At 43.1% G+C, this 18,523-nt stretch overlaps 1 protein-coding gene across 3 annotated transcripts in view; it reads left to right on the top strand.

The window, feature by feature from the left end:
• The window catches only part of ARAP3 (ArfGAP with RhoGAP domain, ankyrin repeat and PH domain 3), a 210,975-nt gene that overhangs the window by 129,325 nt on the left and 63,127 nt on the right, over positions 1 to 18,523 (top strand). For all 3 annotated transcript variants that reach the window (XM_073649737.1, XM_073649735.1, XM_073649736.1), the window contains exon 8: positions 5,653 to 5,773. In XM_073649737.1, the coding sequence (XP_073505838.1) occupies positions 5,653 to 5,773 (121 nt within the window). The remainder of the gene's footprint in view (positions 1 to 5,652; positions 5,774 to 18,523) is intronic.

Raw genomic sequence — 18,523 nt, 5'->3', positions numbered from 1 at the left:
TCAATATACAGTAGGGGGCAGAGTGCAGTACGGAAAGGAAACATACAATATGGTTCTTTCTGTTTAGGATAGAATGTGAATGGCCAAATTGAGCTAGCGTTGACTCCTTGGTTATTATTCATTAACATTTAAAGGGAAACTGTTAACAGGATTTTGCTATGTCATCTGAGATCAGCGTAATGTCAGAAAAGAGACCCTGATTCCAACCATGTATCACTTAGTTTACTGGGTGCAGCAGTTGTGACACAATCCGAGGTTTTACATTTAGCAATGCAGCAGAGCTGAGAAAGCTAACCCCGCCCACACCAGGCTCTGTATGTAGTCTATAGACAGTGAGCTGCTTATCACAGGAGGGGGCGGAGTCAGACTAACCTGCTGCTGTAGTACAGCCATGATGATCACCAGGTGATAAATCCTTCCGTGTAAGTAAACAACAGCAAACAGCCTGACATGTGACACATCCTTGAATTCAGTGTTTTAGCCTCTACCTCATGCTGTCCTCAGATTACATAGTAAAAACCTGCTGACAGATTCCCTTTAAAGGCTGGTTGCTGCTATACATAGGGCATTTTTCTCTTAAAGAGATATGCATGACTCGGACATTTATGGTCTATTTGTAGAAAATGCCATAAATGTCAGAGAGGTGCAAGTCCAACCTCTGAGACAATAGCGTTGTCAAGCATAGGAGACCTCTGACTCCTCATCATGGTGAAGACTAAATGGGTGGATGGTTGTGCGGGTCTTATTGTCTAATTTGGGGAAACCTTTGTAAGGATATTATTACCTTGCTATTTCCATGCAGCTCAGCCTGAATATAGTGAAAACTAAGAGATATACTGTATGTAGCAGAATTGGAGTTAGTGTTTTGTGCCTAGTTCTTCATTTTCTGTAAACCTAGTGTACAATGTTGTGTTTATCCTGCAAAACATATTTTCGTTAGGTCTTGCAAATGCATCCATTGAATTAGATGAATAGTGAATGCAGTGGATTAAAATATCTGCCTGTTGATTAAAGGGAATCTGCTGGTAGATCATAGAAAGCTGAATGAAATGATACCCTGATATCTGCGATCCGATGTCTTATTCCAGAGAAATCTCCATTTTCCTAATATGTAAATGAGCTGTTCAGATCTATGGGCCGGACATAGATCTACCTGAGAATTTGCCTCCAGAGATTATTTTAATTTAAAGATGGCGTTAGACAGTGTGAGACATGTATATTAGGAGAGCAGACTGTTAGTCAGTACATGTCTCACACTGATAACACCCCCTTTTATTTATCATTAGCTCAGGAGGCAGATAGGGAGATCAGTGTCCGGCCCATAGATTTTAACAGCTCATTTACATCTAAGAAAAATATCGGATTGCAGATATATCATTTTACTCCGCTGTCTATGATCTGCATGCTCATATAGACAATTTAGGAGCAGGGGCATACATAGAAATTATGGGCTCAATAGCAGAAGTTCTCTTTGCCCCCCCCCCAAAAAAAAAAATCCCTTAATATTCTGTGGGGACACAGAAGAGCATATCTCACAACTTTGTAGCCCCTACAAATTTTCCTCCCTCATCCATACAGTGTTATAGGCACCACATAGTCCTCCATACAGTATTGTGGGCACCACATAGTCCTCCATATGGTATTATAGGCACCACGTAGTCCTCCATACAGTATTATGGGCACCACATAAATCTCCATACAGTATTGTGGGCACCACATAGTCCTCCATATGGTATTATAGGCACCACATAGTCCTTCATGCAGAATAATGGGCCCCACATAGTCCTCTATACAGAATAATGGCCCCACATAGTCCTCCATACAGAATAATGGCCCCACATAGCCCTCCATACAGAATAATGGCCCCACATAGTCCTCCATACAGAATAATGACCCCACATAGTTCTCCATACAGAATAATGGCACCAGATAGTCCTCCATACAGAATAATGGGCCCCACATAGTCCTCCATATAGAATAATGGGCCCCACATAGTCCTCCATACAGAATAATAGGCCCCACATAGTCCTCCATACAGAATAATGGGCCCCACATAGTCCTCCATAAAGAATAATGGCCCCACATAGTCCTCCATACAGTATAATGGCCCCACATAGCCCTCCATACAGAATAATGGGCCCCACATAGTCCTCCATACAGAATAATGGCCCCACATAGTCCTCCATACAGTATAATGGCCCCACATAGCCCTCCATACAGAATAATGGGCCCCACATAGTCCTCCATACAGAATAATGGCCCCACATAGTCCTCCATACAGAATAATGGCCCCACATAGTTCTCCATACAGAATAATGGCACCAGATAGTCCTCCATACAGAATAATGGACCCCACATAGTCCTCCATACAGTAGTATGGGCAACACATAGTCCTCCATACAGTATTATAGGCACCACATAGTCCTCCATACAGTACTATGGGCACCACATAGTCCTCCATACAGTATTATGGGCACCACATAGTCCTCCATACAGTATTATGGGCACCACATAGTCCTCCATACAGTATTACGGGCACCACATCGTCCTCCATACAGTATTATGGGCACCAAATAGTCCTCCATACAGTATTAAAGGCACCACATAGTCCTCCATACAGTATTATGGGCACCAAATAGTCCTCCATACAGTATTAAAGGCACCACATAGTCCTCCATACAGTATTATGGCCCCACATAGTCCTCAATACAGTATTATGGGCACTACATAGCCCTCCATACAGTATTATGGGCACTACATAGCCCTCCGTACAGTATTAAGAACACCACATAGTCCTCCATACAGTATTATGGGCACCACATAGTCCTCAATACAGTATTATGGGCCCCACATTTTGCTCCATTGAGTATAAGGGGCCCCACATATTACTCCATTCAGTATAATGGGCCTTAAATATTGCTCCATACAGTATAATGAGCCACATATATTGCTCCATACAGTGTAATGGGCCCCATATAATGCTCCATACATAAAAAATAAATAATCAAATACTCACATCTCCCCGTTCCCCCGCTGCTCCTGTCTCCTCAGCGTCTTCTGACTCTCTGCACCGCTCAGCACAGAGGGCGCGCTGTAGTGATGTCATCGCACCCTCTGCACTGAGATGTCACAGAGCTCGGGCACAGAGGGGGAATGATGGGAAAGGGAGTGTCATCATTGTTTTAAACTGTATTGGCATCCAGGATGCTGAAATAGTTGAAAGTACGATGCGGGAGGGAGGAAGGGGGGGGTGTTCATAGCGGCCACTTGGTCTGCTGCCATTGGTGGTACGCCACTGCTTAGAAGGGTTACTGACTGGTTACTTTTAATGGAAACACACAAGGGTTTCATACTTCTCTTACTGTTCCTTTCGCTGCAGATTTTGTTACAATGTATCAGTCTAGGTAAGAGCTTTTAGCCTTTCTAACCCATTTATCTTCTTAAACATGACTTTTGTATTCTTTTCAACTTTCATTAACTTTCTGTTCTCTTCTGTCGCCACGCCTAAGGAGCAGGCCCTAACCTCAGGTAATCTCGCTCACTGGTATTGATCTCTTTACTCTCAGCACCATTCTTTATGAATCTCTTTAAAGGGGTGTTTGTGTCTTAAAGAAGTATCGGCCCTTGTTCCATAGATCTGAGAGGCGTTTGTAAAAATCCACGTATGTGGTACAGAAACATCACGTACAGTATATGGAACAGATTTACTATCACAATAAATTCTGTAACAAATCTGTCGCCTTGAACGTCACCAATAGACAAATGCAGGGGGTGCACTGGGCTCGGGCATTATATTGACCTTAGAAGGGAATATTGTACTTGGAAGGGATCTGTAACGGCCCAGTTACATGAATTGACTGCGATCGTTAATTGACTACCTATTAAGACAATATGGTGGTCTCATACTCCCGGCCACAATCCGACTAGACTGTTTCCGGTCTCGCTCAACGCACACTGGATTGTGGCAGGGAGTGTGCATATCGATCACATGACTGCCGCTACCAGCGCTGACACCGGAGAATCCTCACAGTGCGCAATGTGCACAATGTAAGGATTCTCAAGAGTCTGTACAAGCCCATGAGGACCATATTACATATCCACGAGCACGCTGTGTGCACCTGTATTGGGGCCTAAGTAAAGCAAGCACAATTTGGCTTCACAACTTCTTTCTTATTGATTCCATATAAGTTGATAAAAACCCTTCTTATAAAATCAGTGGCATACAGAAGAACAGTGTGCCCCAAAAGTAGACTCTGGAGGCCATATTATGTGTGTCATCGAGATCAATGTCCATGGCCTCTACCTCACTACTAAGACAGTTAATTAAAGGGACTGTTGTAAAATAATAAAATAAAAGTCACTGCCCCGCTGATCCCTGGTGGTCTAGAGGTGCTTTACATGCGCACACAACCACGAACTCAATCACTTGTCCCAGCAGATAATGCATATGATCACCAGCTATTACCTGCAGTGGTCACTTGTGCACATACGATGTGTCATCACTGCAGGACAAGTTCAAGACCAGCAGGGGGCAACAGAGCAGGTGTACCGGAGCAGCGGTGATTTACCAGGTGAGTATTAGGCCAAATTCGGACGCCCCTATATTCCGACTGATTATGTAAATGACATTGATCATACTCGTATCAGAGCGTCATTTGCATAGAGTTTCACCATTTTGTGATCCGATTCTCTCGAATGAGAGGAGCACAGTGAGAGGAGAAGATGGAGAGCAAAATTTCTCCATCTTCTTCAGTGTGTGAGTCCATGGAAATCAGACTGCACTCAGATGTCATCTGAGTGCAGTCCAATGATTTCTATGCACTCAGACTTGCATTCCCGAGTGCGATCCAATGATCAAACTCAAACATGCTGCAATTTTTTTTCTAAGACCGTCTGTTTGAGGAAAAAAATCAGACATGTGGGCGACCGCATAGACGTTATAACATTGGTCCGAGTGCGGTCCTATGTTTTGTCAGATCGCACTTGGATGGAAAATACAATGGTGTGCACCTGGCCTAAAGACTTATGGACACGACTGTTTAAACCAGACAAGTGCAATCCGTGGTTTTAACGGATAGCACTCGTGCCCATATTATTCTATGGGGCTATGCACATGTCAGATTTTATCTTTGGACCACGTGGTTAGAGAAAAAAAAAATCGCAGCATGCACAACTTGCCTCCAAGAATTAGATGGCCCTTCCCCTTCAACTCTGGGAGTCTGTGAAAAAAAAAAATCAGACTGCACTTGGATGACATCCTGAGTGCAGCCGATTTTCATGGATTGACAGGTGGAGTGAAAAGTTTGTTTGTTTTTTTGTTTTAGTTTTGCACCATTTCCTTTTTTTTTTTTTAGTAACTTTTTAACAATTCTCGCTGCATCCTAATGTGATAACAATTCTGGGTAACTGGAAAGTTCCCAGTTTCAGCCTTTGCTGCTGTATAAGTTTAGCTTTGCCTAATAGTCTTATCTACCCACTTCCTTTGACATAAGTTGTGGCCTCTGGATGTTGTTTGACCTTTCCTATCGCTATCAAAAACAAGAGGACAAATATGATACAAAGTCACAAATCTCCAGCCGTGCAATAACCCCCCTTCCCCATGTCATCTAGCAGTATTCAGAATGAACATGTTGTACCCTGGCTGTTTTTTAGGACATATACTCTAAAGGTGTGATCCCCCTGACCTCCATTGAAATGGCTCGTTCCACCAAGGAGAACAAGTTTGAAGTCGTCACAAAGCACCGGATTTTCGTGTTTCGCGCTGAGAGTGAAGGTGCGTATAGAGCGATCCGTAATTATCACAGTGATCCAAAGACTGGGGGTTAAAAAGGGAACAAACAATGCTTAATTACAGATATACCGTACACTAGTAAACAGAAGGTTGTGCTTTTGTCTTAAGGGCTTGTTCACACGTAACATTTTTTATGCATTTTTTCCATCTGTTTTTTTGAAGGAGGGTAGGAATCAAAAATGTAGCGCTTTATTGTATAACAGTAAAATTAATCAGGTTTCGAAAATCATGTTTTTCTTCTTTTTTTTTAAAGCCAATTTTTTCACCTGTTTTTTTTCTGCAATTTTTCCCATCGAAACTTAGCAGAAAAAAAAACATACCAAGAACAATTTTTTTTTAGAAAAAGCACCAAAAATGCATCAAAATGTATGGAATTTCCACTGCTGTTTTCCAACCGTAGTCTTAATTTTTCATACAACCAAAAAAAGCTATGTGTGAACATGCCCTATCGGTTGGAGGTCCTGTCCACTCTTCTTTCTCACTTGCTGTCCGCTGCCTGTTGTCAGGTGTAATCCGTCTCTAACAGCAGAGATCCTAGGACAGAACTGGGAAAGGGTCTTAGGCTATGTTCACATATCATAGTTTTTTCAGCGTTTTTTATGCAGTTTTTTATGCAAATTTTCAGCTGCATAAAAATTCTCTGTTCACACATCATGTTTTTTTTTTCATTCAGGATTTTGTGCCTTACGTGTTTTTTTGTAAAATAGAGCATGTCACTTCTTTCAGCGTTTTCTCAGAGTTTTTCAGCTTTTTCACCCATAGGAAGTAATGGGTGGTAAAAAAAAACTTTGTATCAGTGTTTTTTCAGCGTTTTTGACGCCAAAATAGAATCCGGTTCTTTTTCACAGAACTTTATGTACATGCATAATAAGAGACAGAAAGACAGTGAAAAAACGCACATAATTCCCAGGAGAGCCAATGCTCCTATAGTGCTGGCAGAATGCTGATGAAGATGAACACCTACTCAAAGAGAGAAGGAACTGACCAACTGCTGACCTATATGCTCTCTGTGAGATAAGCTGGTGACAGAGGAGACTCAGATAAGACAGAAGCGCTCAGCCAAGTCCTGCATTCCTGTCTATGGGGAAGAGGACAGATGCTGCAGAACCTCATAATATACATCTCAGCTGCTGCAGAACCTCATAATATACATCTCAGCTGCTGCAAAACCTCATAATATACTGTACATCTCAGCTGCCACAGAACCTCATAATATACATCTCAGCTGCTGAAGAACCTCATAATATACATCCCAGCTGCTGCTGAACCTCATAATACACACCTCAGCTGCCTCAGAACCTCATACTACACACCTCAGCTGCTGCAAAACCTCATCATATACACCTCAGCTGCTGCAGAACCTCATAATATACTGTACATCTCAGCTGCCGCAGAACCTCATAATATACATCTCAGCTGCTGAAGAACCTCATAATATACATCTCAGCTGCTGCTGAACCTCATAATACACACCTCAGCTGCTGTAGAACCTCATAATACACACCTCAGCTGCTGCAAAACCTCATCATATACACCTCAGCTGCTGCAGAACCTCATAATATACTGTACATCTCAGCTGCCGCAGAACCTCATAATATACATCTCAGCTGCTGAAGAACCTCATAATATACATCTCAGCTGCTGCTGAACCTCATAATACACACCTCAGCTGCTGCAAAACCTCATAATATACATCTCAGCTGCTGCAGAACATCATAATACACCGCAGCTGCTGCAGAACATCATAATACACTTCAGCTACTGCAGAACCTCATAATACACCTCAGCTACTGCAGAACCTCATAATACACACCTCCGCTGCTGCAGAACCTCACAATACACACCTGAGCGGCTGCAGAACCTCATAATATACATCTCAGCTGCTAAAGAATATCATAATACACCTCAGCTACTGCAGAACCTCATAATACACACCTGAGCTACTGCAGAACCTCATAATACACACCTCAGCTACTGCAGAACCTCATAATACACACCTCAGCTGCTGCAGAACCTCACAATACACACCTCAGCTACTGCAGAACCTCATAATACACACCTGAGCTACTGCAGAGCCTCATAATACACACCTCAGCTACTGCAGAACCTCATAATACACACCTCACCTGCTGCAGAACCTCACAATACACACCTCAGCTGCTGCAGGACCTCATAATATACATCTCAGCTGCTAAAGAATATCATAATACACCTCAGCTACTGCAGAACCTCATAATACACACCTGAGCTACTGCAGAACCTCATAATACACACCTCAGCTACTGCAGAGCTTCATAATACACACCTCAGCTACTGCAGAACCTCATAATACACACCTCAGCTGCTGCAGAACCTCATAATATACACCTGAGCTGCTGCAGAACCTCATAATACACACCTTAGCTGCTGCAGAACCTCATAATACACACCTCAGCTGCTGCGGAACATCATAATACACCTCAGCTGCTGCAGAACATCATAATACACACCTTAGCTGCTGCAGAACATCATAATACACCTCAGCTGCTGCAGAACATCATAATACACCTCAGCTACTGCAGAACCTCATAATACACCTCAGCTGCTGCAGAACCTCATAATACACCTCAGCTACTGCAGAGCCTCATAATACACCTCAGCTACTGCAGAACCTCACAATACACACTTCAGCTACTACTGAACATCATACTACACACCTCAGCTGCTGCAGAACATCATAGTACACACTTCAGCTGCTGCAGAACCTCATAATATACACCTCAGTTACTGCAGAACCTCAGAATACACACCTTAGCTGCTGCAGAACATCATAATACACCTCAGCTACTGCAGAACCTCATAATACACCTCAGCTACTCCAGAACCTCATAATACACCTCAGCTGCTGCAGAACATCATAATACACCTCAGCTACTGCATAACATCATAATACACCTCATCTGCTGCAGAACCTCATAATACACACCTCAGCTACTGCAGAACATCATAATACACCTCATCTGCTGCAGAACATCATAATACACCTCATCTGCTGCAGAACATCATAATACACCTCATCTGCTGCAGAACATCATAATACACCTCAGCTACTGCAGAACATCATAATACACCTCAGCTACTGCAGAACATCATAATACACCTCATCTGCTGCAGAACATCATAATACACCTCATCTGCTGCAGAACCTCATAATACACCTCAGCTACTGCAGAACATCATAATACACCTCATCTGCTGCAGAACATCATAATACACCTCAGCTACTGCAGAACATTATAATACACCTCATCTGCTGCAGAACATCATAATACACCTCAGCTACTGCAGAACATCATAATACACCTCATCTGCTGCAGAACATCATAATACACCTCAGCTGCTGCAGAACATCATAATACACCTCAGCTACTGCACAACCTCATAATACACCTCATCTGCTGCAGAACATCATAATACACCTCAGCTACTGCAGAACATCATAGTACACACTTCAGCTGCTGCAGAACCTCATAATATACACCTCAGTTACTGCAGAACCTCAGAATACACACCTTAGCTGCTGCAGAACATCATAATACACCTCAGCTACTGCAGAACCTCATAATACACCTCAGCTACTCCAGAACCTCATAATACACCTCAGCTACTGCAGAACATCATAATACACCTCAGCTACTGCATAACATCATAATACACCTCATCTGCTGCAGAACCTCATAATACACACCTCAGCTACTGCAGAACATCATAATACACCTCATCTGCTGCAGAACATCATAATACACCTCATCTGCTGCAGAACATCATAATACACCTCATCTGCTGCAGAACATCATAATACACCTCAGCTACTGCAGAACATCATAATACACCTCAGCTACTGCAGAACATCATAATACACCTCATCTGCTGCAGAACATCATAATACACCTCATCTGCTGCAGAACCTCATAATACACCTCAGCTACTGCAGAACATCATAATACACCTCATCTGCTGCAGAACATCATAATACACCTCAGCTACTGCAGAACATTATAATACACCTCATCTGCTGCAGAACATCATAATACACCTCAGCTACTGCAGAACATCATAATACACCTCATCTGCTGCAGAACATCATAATACACCTCAGCTGCTGCAGAACATCATAATACACCTCAGCTACTGCAGAACCTCATAATACACCTCATCTGCTGCAGAACATCATAATACACCTCAGCTACTGCAGAACCTCATAACACACACCTCAGCTGCTGCAGAACATCATAATACACCTCATCTGCTGCAGAACTTCATAATACACCTCAGCTACTGCAGAACATCATAATACACCTCATCTGCTGCAGAACCTCATAACACACACCTCAGCTGCTGCAGAACATCATAATACACCTCATCTGCTGCAGTACTTTGTAATATCCTGTAACCAAGTGTCTACTACAAAATGTCACTTGAAGGAATGTTCGCTCATATCCTCCTGCCATCTTTGCTCTCTGCACAGAACTGTTCCTTTCATCTCATTTCTACCATTCACTTTTGTGCAGAGCACGGAATAGACTTTCATATCCTCCAATGATACATGTTTCACCTTTTCACCTACAGGCTCCATAATTGTGTGCTGCATAATGTATATTGAGGGCTTATTACACTGCACACTCAGCAGGGAGGAGGACCTGTGGACTGTGGTCATGTGACCCCTATGACATCTACACATGGAGACTGCACAATGAATGCAGTGCTGGTATTATTGGTAATATCAGTGCAGTCGTTACCTTATGTACAGTCATGGCCAAAAGTTTTGAGAATGACACCAAAATTATATTTTCCCATGATCTGCTGGCCTCTGGTTTTTATTAGTGTTTGTCTGATGTTTATATCACATACAGAAATATAATTGCAATCATATTATGAGTACCAATAGGTTATAGTGACAGTTAGAATGAGTTAATGCAGCAAGTCAATATTTGCAGTGTTGCCCCTTCTTCAAGACCTCTGTAATTCTCCCTGGCATGCTCTCAATCAACTTTTGGACCAAATCCTGACTGATAGCAGTCCATTCTTGCATAATCAATGCTTGCATTTTGCCAGAATTTGTTGGTTTTTGTTTGTCCACCCGTCTCTTGATGATTGACCACAAGTTCTCAATGGGATTAAGATCTGGGGAGATTCCAGGCCATGGACCCAAAATCTCTATGTTTTGTTCCATGAGCCATTTAGTTATCACCTTTGCTTTATGGCAAGGTGCTCCATCATGCTGGAAAAGGCATTGTTGGGCGCCAAACTGCTCTTGGACGGTTGGGAGAAGTTGCTCTTGGAGGACATTCTGGTACCATTTTTTATTCATGGCTGTGTTTTTAGGCAAGACTGTGAGTGAGCCGATTCCCTTGGCTGAGAAGCAACTGTTAGAACCTTGCTCTTAGTTTTTTTTCCTTTGCTGGTCACATGACCTTGTTGGCCTATTTAATCCTGCTCCGCCCTTCTGGCTTTGCTGGACTTCATTGTATATCTACTTTCTAGCTAGCCTGTGCTCTGTGTCTTGCTCTGTTAGTTTGCTTGGTCTACTGACCTCTATGTTCTATATATTTTGTTTGTTCGTCTGTCTGCTACTATTTCTGTTAGGAGGTGTCCCATATTCCTCCCAGTCCTTAGTACTTGTAGGGATTCCTTCCCCACATCTATAGGTCTCCGTACAGACTAGCTTAGGACTTTAGCAGGTCTGATCGCAGGATCAGGTTCCCTGTTACATCGTAGGGATTAAGCTGAGTTCTATCGTAGGGACAGATCTCCTCTCTTTCCTTAGCTCTGGTAGCAGAACATAACAGTAAGTCCAGCCAGCAAATTCTCTAAGGAAAGATTTTTCTGTTCCATCATGGTGTCGGTTCAGGATTTGGTTCATCGCCTGCAGGGACTCTCTCTGGAGGTGGCCGAGCTCCGTCAGCACGTGAGTAACTGTCCTGGAGCACATTTCTTGGAGCCTAAGGTATGTTTGCCGGATTTATTTTTTGGTGAACACCGAGAATTTTTTTCATTCAAAAATGCTTGCTTATTGTATTTTCGTTTGAGACCTAAGTCCTCTGGGGATGAATCCCAGCGCGTAGGGTTCATAATGTCACTTTTGCGCAAAGAGCCTCAGGAGTGGGCCTTTTCTTTGCAACCTAGTGATACATGCTTCAGATCAGTGGATAGTTTTTTTTCTGCTTTGGGACTATTATATGATGATCCTGACCGTGTCACATCAGCTGAGACTGAGTTGAGACGTTTAAAACAAGGATCAGGTAATGTGGAAAAATATTGTACTCCTTTCCGTCGTTGGTCTACTCAAACAGGGTGGAACGATTCTGCTCTGAAAAATCTATTTCTTGCTGGGCTCAGTGAAAGGGTTAAATACCTGCTAATTGCTTATCCTACACCTGAAGATTTGCAACAGGCTATGCAATTAGCTATACGGGTGGATAGAAGACTGCGTGCAAGGGTTAATGAGAGCAAATCCTCTGCTATGTCAGTTTCTGGTTATGAGAATGTGTGTACTAACAGTGGTGAACCGATGGAGATTGGATCGGTGGCACCTCGCTCTCAAGAAAAAGACCGTCGATTTTTTGAAGGCTTGTGTTTCTATTGCGGAAAATCTGGTCATTTGATTAAAGGCTGTGAGCTTCGTATGAAGAAAGAAAAAAAAATGGTCAGTCACGCCCGTATTGCCTGTTTAAATTCCAAGGGTGTATTTTTAGCTGCTTCTACGATTGCTCAGGAAAAATTAATGGAATTTCGGGTGTTTGTCGATTGTGGATCTACTCTGAATGTTATTGATGGGGGATTCGTGGAAAGACTCAATTTAAAACCTGAACCTTTATCATCCCCCATTGCTGTGGTTTCTGTGGATGGTTCCCCTTTGAAGAATATTACTCTCAAGGTCTGTGAATTTCCTCTCACTATTAATGGTGTTCACCATGAGAAATTGGATTTGGTAGTGTTGAATAACTTGCCTTCTCCAGTAATATTGGGATTGCCCTGGTTAAAATTTCACAATCCTGTACTGGATTGGTCTACCAGTGAAATTAAATCCTGGAGCCATAAATGTTATGACAAGTGTTGTAATGGGCGTATTGCAGCTTTGGATAGGGGAGAATTGCCTGTTCCTATTCAGGATTTTTGGAGAGTTTTTTCTGAGAAGGAATCGCAGGTTTTGCCTCCCCATAGAGACTATGATTGTTCTATTGAATTTGTCCCTGGAGCGACTCTTCCTAAAAGTCGTTTATTTAACCTTACTATTCCTGAGAGGAAGGCTTTGGAGGAATACATACAGACAAGTTTGGCCGCCGGTCACATTAGGCCCTCTAAGTCTCCTGTGGCGGTTGGATTTTTTTTTGTAAAAAAAAAAGGACGGCGGTTTACGTCCTTGTCTGGATTTTCGTGAGATTAACTAAATTACTGTACGCAATCCTTACCCACTGCCATTGATTCCTGATCTGTTTAACCAGTTAATGGGGGCCAAGTGGTTCTCTAAAATTGACCTTAAGGGGGCATACAATCTGTTGCGCATGAAGGAGGGTGACGAATGGAAGACTGCTTTTAACACTCCTGTGGGTCATTTTGAGAATCTGGTGATGCCTTTTGGTCTTACTAATGCTCCTGCATTTTTTCAGAATCTGATTAATGACATCCTTAGACCTTTGATCGGTAAAAATGTGGTTGTGTATTTGGATGACATTTTGATTTATTCGCCAGATCTGGAGTCTCATTGGCGGAGCGTGCGTGAGGTATTACAGTTATTAATGGACAATTCGCTTTTTGCTAAGCTGGAGAAATGTGAGTTCGCTGTACAGAGAATTAGTTTTTTGGGCTACATTATCTCCAGCAAAGGTTTTGAGATGGATCCGGTTAAGGTTCAGGCTGTGCAGGAATGGCCTAGGCCTATTGGTTTGAAATCGATACAGAGGTTTTTGGGTTTCGCCAATTACTATAGAAAATTCATAAAAAATTTTTCTAGTATTGTCAAACCTCTGACCGATCTCACCAGGAAAGGTGCTGATGCGGTTCAGTGGTCTTCTGAGGCCATTGAAGCTTTTGTGTATCTCAAGGAGAGGTTCACCTCTGCTCCCATCCTTATGCAGCCTGATGTTACTAGGCCGTTTTTGGTTGAGGTTGATGCTTCCTCTGTGGGGGTTGGCGCAGTATTGTCTCAGGATAACGGGGATGGATTACATCCCTGTGCCTTTTTTTCAAAAAAATTTTCGGAGACTGAACTGAATTACGATATTGGTAATCGGGAATTATTGGCTATTAAACTCGCATTTGAACACTGGCGCCACTTCTTGGAAGGTGCGGAATTTCCCGTTCAGGTTCTTACGGATCATAAAAATCTGATATATCTTGATGCTGCCAAGCGCCTGAATGCCCGTCAGGCTAGGTGGGCACTGTTTTTCTCGCGGTTTAATTTCTCCGTTACTTACATCCCTGGTACTAAGAATGTTAAGGCGGATGCCTTGTCTCGCAGTTTTTCTCCCATAGTCGGTGCTGAGAAAGAGGAGAACATTTTACAAGAAGGTGTTGTGATAGCTGCTTTGGACTCCGTTTTGGAAAATGAGATTCTTAAAGCACAGGAGAATGCCCCTTCTAACACTCCTCATGGGAGGTTGTTTGTGCCTGGGACCTTTAGGAGAGATTTGTTTGTTGAGTGTCACGAATCTCGGTTGGCAGGTCATCCCGGAATCTCTGAGACCAAGAGACTGGTGGGTCGCAGTTTTTGGTGGCCTGGATGGCAGAAGGAAGTCATTAAGTAGGTGCGTCAATGTACTATATGTGCTAGATCTAAGTCCTCACATACTCCTGCTGCGGGGTTGCTTTGTCCTTTGGAGGTTCCCAGTGCTCCTTGGACACATTTGGCTATGGACTTTATAACTGACCTTCCCCCCTCTGAGGGTTTTACTGTCATCTGGGTGGTCGTGGACCGTTTTAGCAAGATGTGTCACTTGGTTCCTTTCGTCAAACTGCCCTGCGCTAAAACTCTCGCTAAGGCCTTTGTCAAGGAAATTGTCAGACTTCATGGCGTTCCTACTGACATTGTTTCTGATAGGGGTCCTCAGTTCGTGGCTCGTTTTTGGCGTGCCTTTTGTGATAGGTTGGGAGTTCATTTGTCGTTCTCGTCCGGATATCATCCTGAATCTAATGGCCAGACAGAAAGGAAAAACCAGGATGTTGAGCAGTTCTTGCGTTGTTTTGTGGCAGACAATCAAGAGGGGTGGTCTGAGTTTCTGCCACTTGCTGAATTTGCTCTGAACAATCATACATCTTCTTCTGCTGGTTGTTCGCCTTTTTGTTGTTGTTCTGGGAGACATCCGTCGTTTGGGTCGTTCTCCAAGTTGGGATCTGCCGTGCCTGAGGAGGAGAATTTTTGCGGTGATTTGGAGAGAGTTTGGACGGATGTGCGTGGTAATCTTCAGGAGGCCAACAGAAAATCTAAAGACTACTTTGATGGGAAACGACAGGAGGTTTTGTTCGCTGTTGGTGACATGGTTTGGTTGTCCTCTAGGAATCTGCGGTTGAGGATTCCTTCAAAGAAATTGGGTCCCAAGTTTGTAGGGCCCTTTAAGGTGCTTCAGGTTGTCAACCAATCTGCTGTTAGGTTGGAGGTTCCTACCTCCTGGAGAATTAATCCGGTATTTCATGTCTCTCTGTTGAAAAAAGCTGTTGTATCAGATTGTGACGCCTCTGCCTCTGTTCCTCCGGTGGTGGAGGACGGGGAATATGAAATTTCTCGCATCCTTAACTCTAGGCGGTATAGAGGTAGTTTGCAGTATCTTGTGGCCTGGAAAGGTTTCGGTCCCGAGGATAACTCTTGGGTGAGGTCGGATGATGTTTCCGCGTCCAGACTTATCAGAGCGTTTCACAGGAGATTTCCTGATAAGCCTGGTCCTAGGGGATCCGGAGGATCCTCTTAGAAGGGGGGGTACTGTTAGAACCTTGCTCTTAGTTTTTTTTCCTTTGCTGGTCACATGACCTTGTTGGCCTATTTAATCCTGCTCCGCCCTTCTGGCTTTGCTGGACTTCATTGTATATCTACTTTCTAGCTAGCCTGTGCTCTGTGTCTTGCTCTGTTAGTTTGCTTGGTCTACTGACCTCTATGTTCTATATATTTTGTTTGTTCGTCTGTCTGCTACTATTTCTGTTAGGAGGTGTCCCATATTCCTCCCAGTCCTTAGTACTTGTAGGGATTCCTTCCCCACATCTATAGGTCTCCGTACAGACTAGCTTAGGACTTTAGCAGGATCAGGTTCCCTGTTACATCGTAGGGATTAAGCTGAGTTCTATCGTAGGGACAGATCTCCTCTCTTTCCTTAGCTCTGGTAGCAGAACAGAACAGCAACCCCACACATGAATCGTTTCAGGATGCTTTGCAGTTGGCATGAGACAAGACTGGTGGTAGCGCTCACCTCTTCTTCTCCGAATAAGCTGTTTTCCAGATGTCCCAAACAATCGAAAAGGGGATTCATCAGAGATAATGACTTTGCCCCAGTCCTCAGCAGTCCACTCCCTGTACCTTTTGCAGAATATCAGTTGGTCCCTGATGTTTTTTCTGGAGAGAAGTGGCTTCTTTGCTGCCCTCCTTGAAACCAGCCCTTGCTCAAAGAGTCTCCACCTCACAGTGCGTGCAGAAGCACTCACACCAGCCTGCTGCCATTCCTGAGCAAGCTCGGCACTGCTGGTAGTCCGATCCCGCAGCTGAAACAGTTTTAAGATATGGTCCTGGCGCTTGCTGGTCTTTCTTGGGCGCCCTGGAGCCTTTTTGACAACAATGGAAGCTTTCTCCTTGAAGTTCTTGATGATGCGATAGATTGTTGACTGAGGTGCAATCTTTGTAGCTGCGATACTCTACCCTGTTAGGCCGTTTTTGTGCAGTGCAATGATGGCTGCACTTGTTTCTTTAGAGATAACCATGGTTAACTGAAGAGAAACAATGATACCAAGAACCAGCCTCCTTTTAAAGTGTCCAGTGATGTCATTCTTACTTAATCATGACTGATTGATCGCCAGCCCTGTCCTCATCAACACCCACACCTGTGTTAATGGATCAATCACTAAAACGATGTTAGCTGCTCCTTTTAAGGCAGGTCTGCAATGATGTTGAAATGTGTTTTGGGGGTTAAAGTTCATTTTCTGGGCAAATATTGACTTTGCAAGTACAGTAATTGCTGTTAAGCTGATCACTCTTTGACATTCAGGAGTATATGCAAATTGCCATTACAAAAAATGAAGCAGTAAACTTTGGAAAAATTACTATTTGTCTCATTCTCAATACTTTTGGCCATGACTGTACTCAGATGACCCCTTTGCTAGGAGTGCATGTAGGTGCCCCCTCTGTCTGGTTCAGACTGAGGAGCTGTCAGGAGGTTTACCAGAACAGGGCGAGAGGGGATGTCACCGCCCCACTGCACCCCTTCCTCTAAACTATGGTGGGGGCGTGTTCTTTCTCTAGTATGTTGCTGCCTACTTATGATTGGTCAGCATCATACAGGGAGAAGAAGTACACTCCCCCAATTAAAACTATCTGATAACTCATATTGTTTGTTTTTTTTAAAACGTTAACCCATTAGATACCAAATACTATGATTGCTAATATCTCTGCAACAGAGAGGCAAAATTAAAAAAAATAAAACCATTTTATTCAGCACAGCAGACTCTACTACATGTGTCCAGTTCCATGTGAAAAATGTGGTGAAAGGTCCACTTTAAGAAGACATACCCAAGTTAAGAGGGTTTATACAATTTTAAGATGTGAAAAATATGTTACACAACTAATACAAAGAAACAATTGGCCAGACTTTTCTAAATCCTTAGAGAGGATGCAGGCTGCTGTCTTCTGAAATCTTCGACTAGTCCTCAGCTACTTCCTGCTTCCTGATATTTAATAGCCCCTCAATAGGATTTCCTCTTCCATGTCGCAGGATGTCTCTGGATTTTATAGCAAAAAAAAAAAAACATGTTTCCCCTCAATTTCAGAAGGTGACAGCATTTTGTCCACTGTTCATGAAATACCCTCTGTTTATTTGGGGGGGGGGGGGTTCCTTTAATCAAGGCCTTATTCTTGCTTTGTCTATTGATATATGTGATACAAAGTAGGAAATGGACCGTCCAGGATGCAGCGTTTCCATTATTGTTTTCCTTTATGTTTATAGTCAGGTTTTGTAATATTTCAAGGACAATTTGTTTTGTTGGAGTTTTTGTTTATTTTGCTCAGAATAGTATTTTCTATGTTTTTTGTTGCTCAGGACACGAGTTAAGCGTCATTAGCTCCCATAGTCCTGTGTGCTCCCAAGTAACCTGGAGTGTATGTACTGTACACTAGAGGTACTGACTCGGTACCGAACTGCAGACCTTGGGATTTACAACTACACACTGAGCTATTTGGCTCTGTTCACTGTTTACCTCGAGCCATCATCAGCAATGCAAACAGCCCCCACCAATCTGATATTGCTGAACTATCGAAACCCATAAAACCCTTTTAAAGAGGACCCTATCACTTGCTCAAAAAATTGAGTAAAAATCCCTGAGCTCTCCTGATTGTGGCGGTCTTTTTCATTTCACACTGCATCACTCCATTCCAAAGAAATTTACATTTGTTTCTTCTGGAGCGCACTATGTGAAATCTCGACTTTGTAGTCCAATTATCCTTTTTTTTAACAGTCTGCTCTAGGGTCATGTGCTTTCACCCCACCCTCACAACTCGGC

Source organism: Phyllobates terribilis, unplaced genomic scaffold, assembly GCF_046119375.1.
Source record: "Phyllobates terribilis strain yellow unplaced genomic scaffold, ASM4611937v1 Scaffold_10__3_contigs__length_209671492, whole genome shotgun sequence".
In the NCBI taxonomy this organism is placed as follows: Eukaryota; Metazoa; Chordata; class Amphibia; order Anura; family Dendrobatidae; genus Phyllobates; species Phyllobates terribilis.
This window is presented reverse-complemented; position numbering and strand designations above follow the sequence as displayed.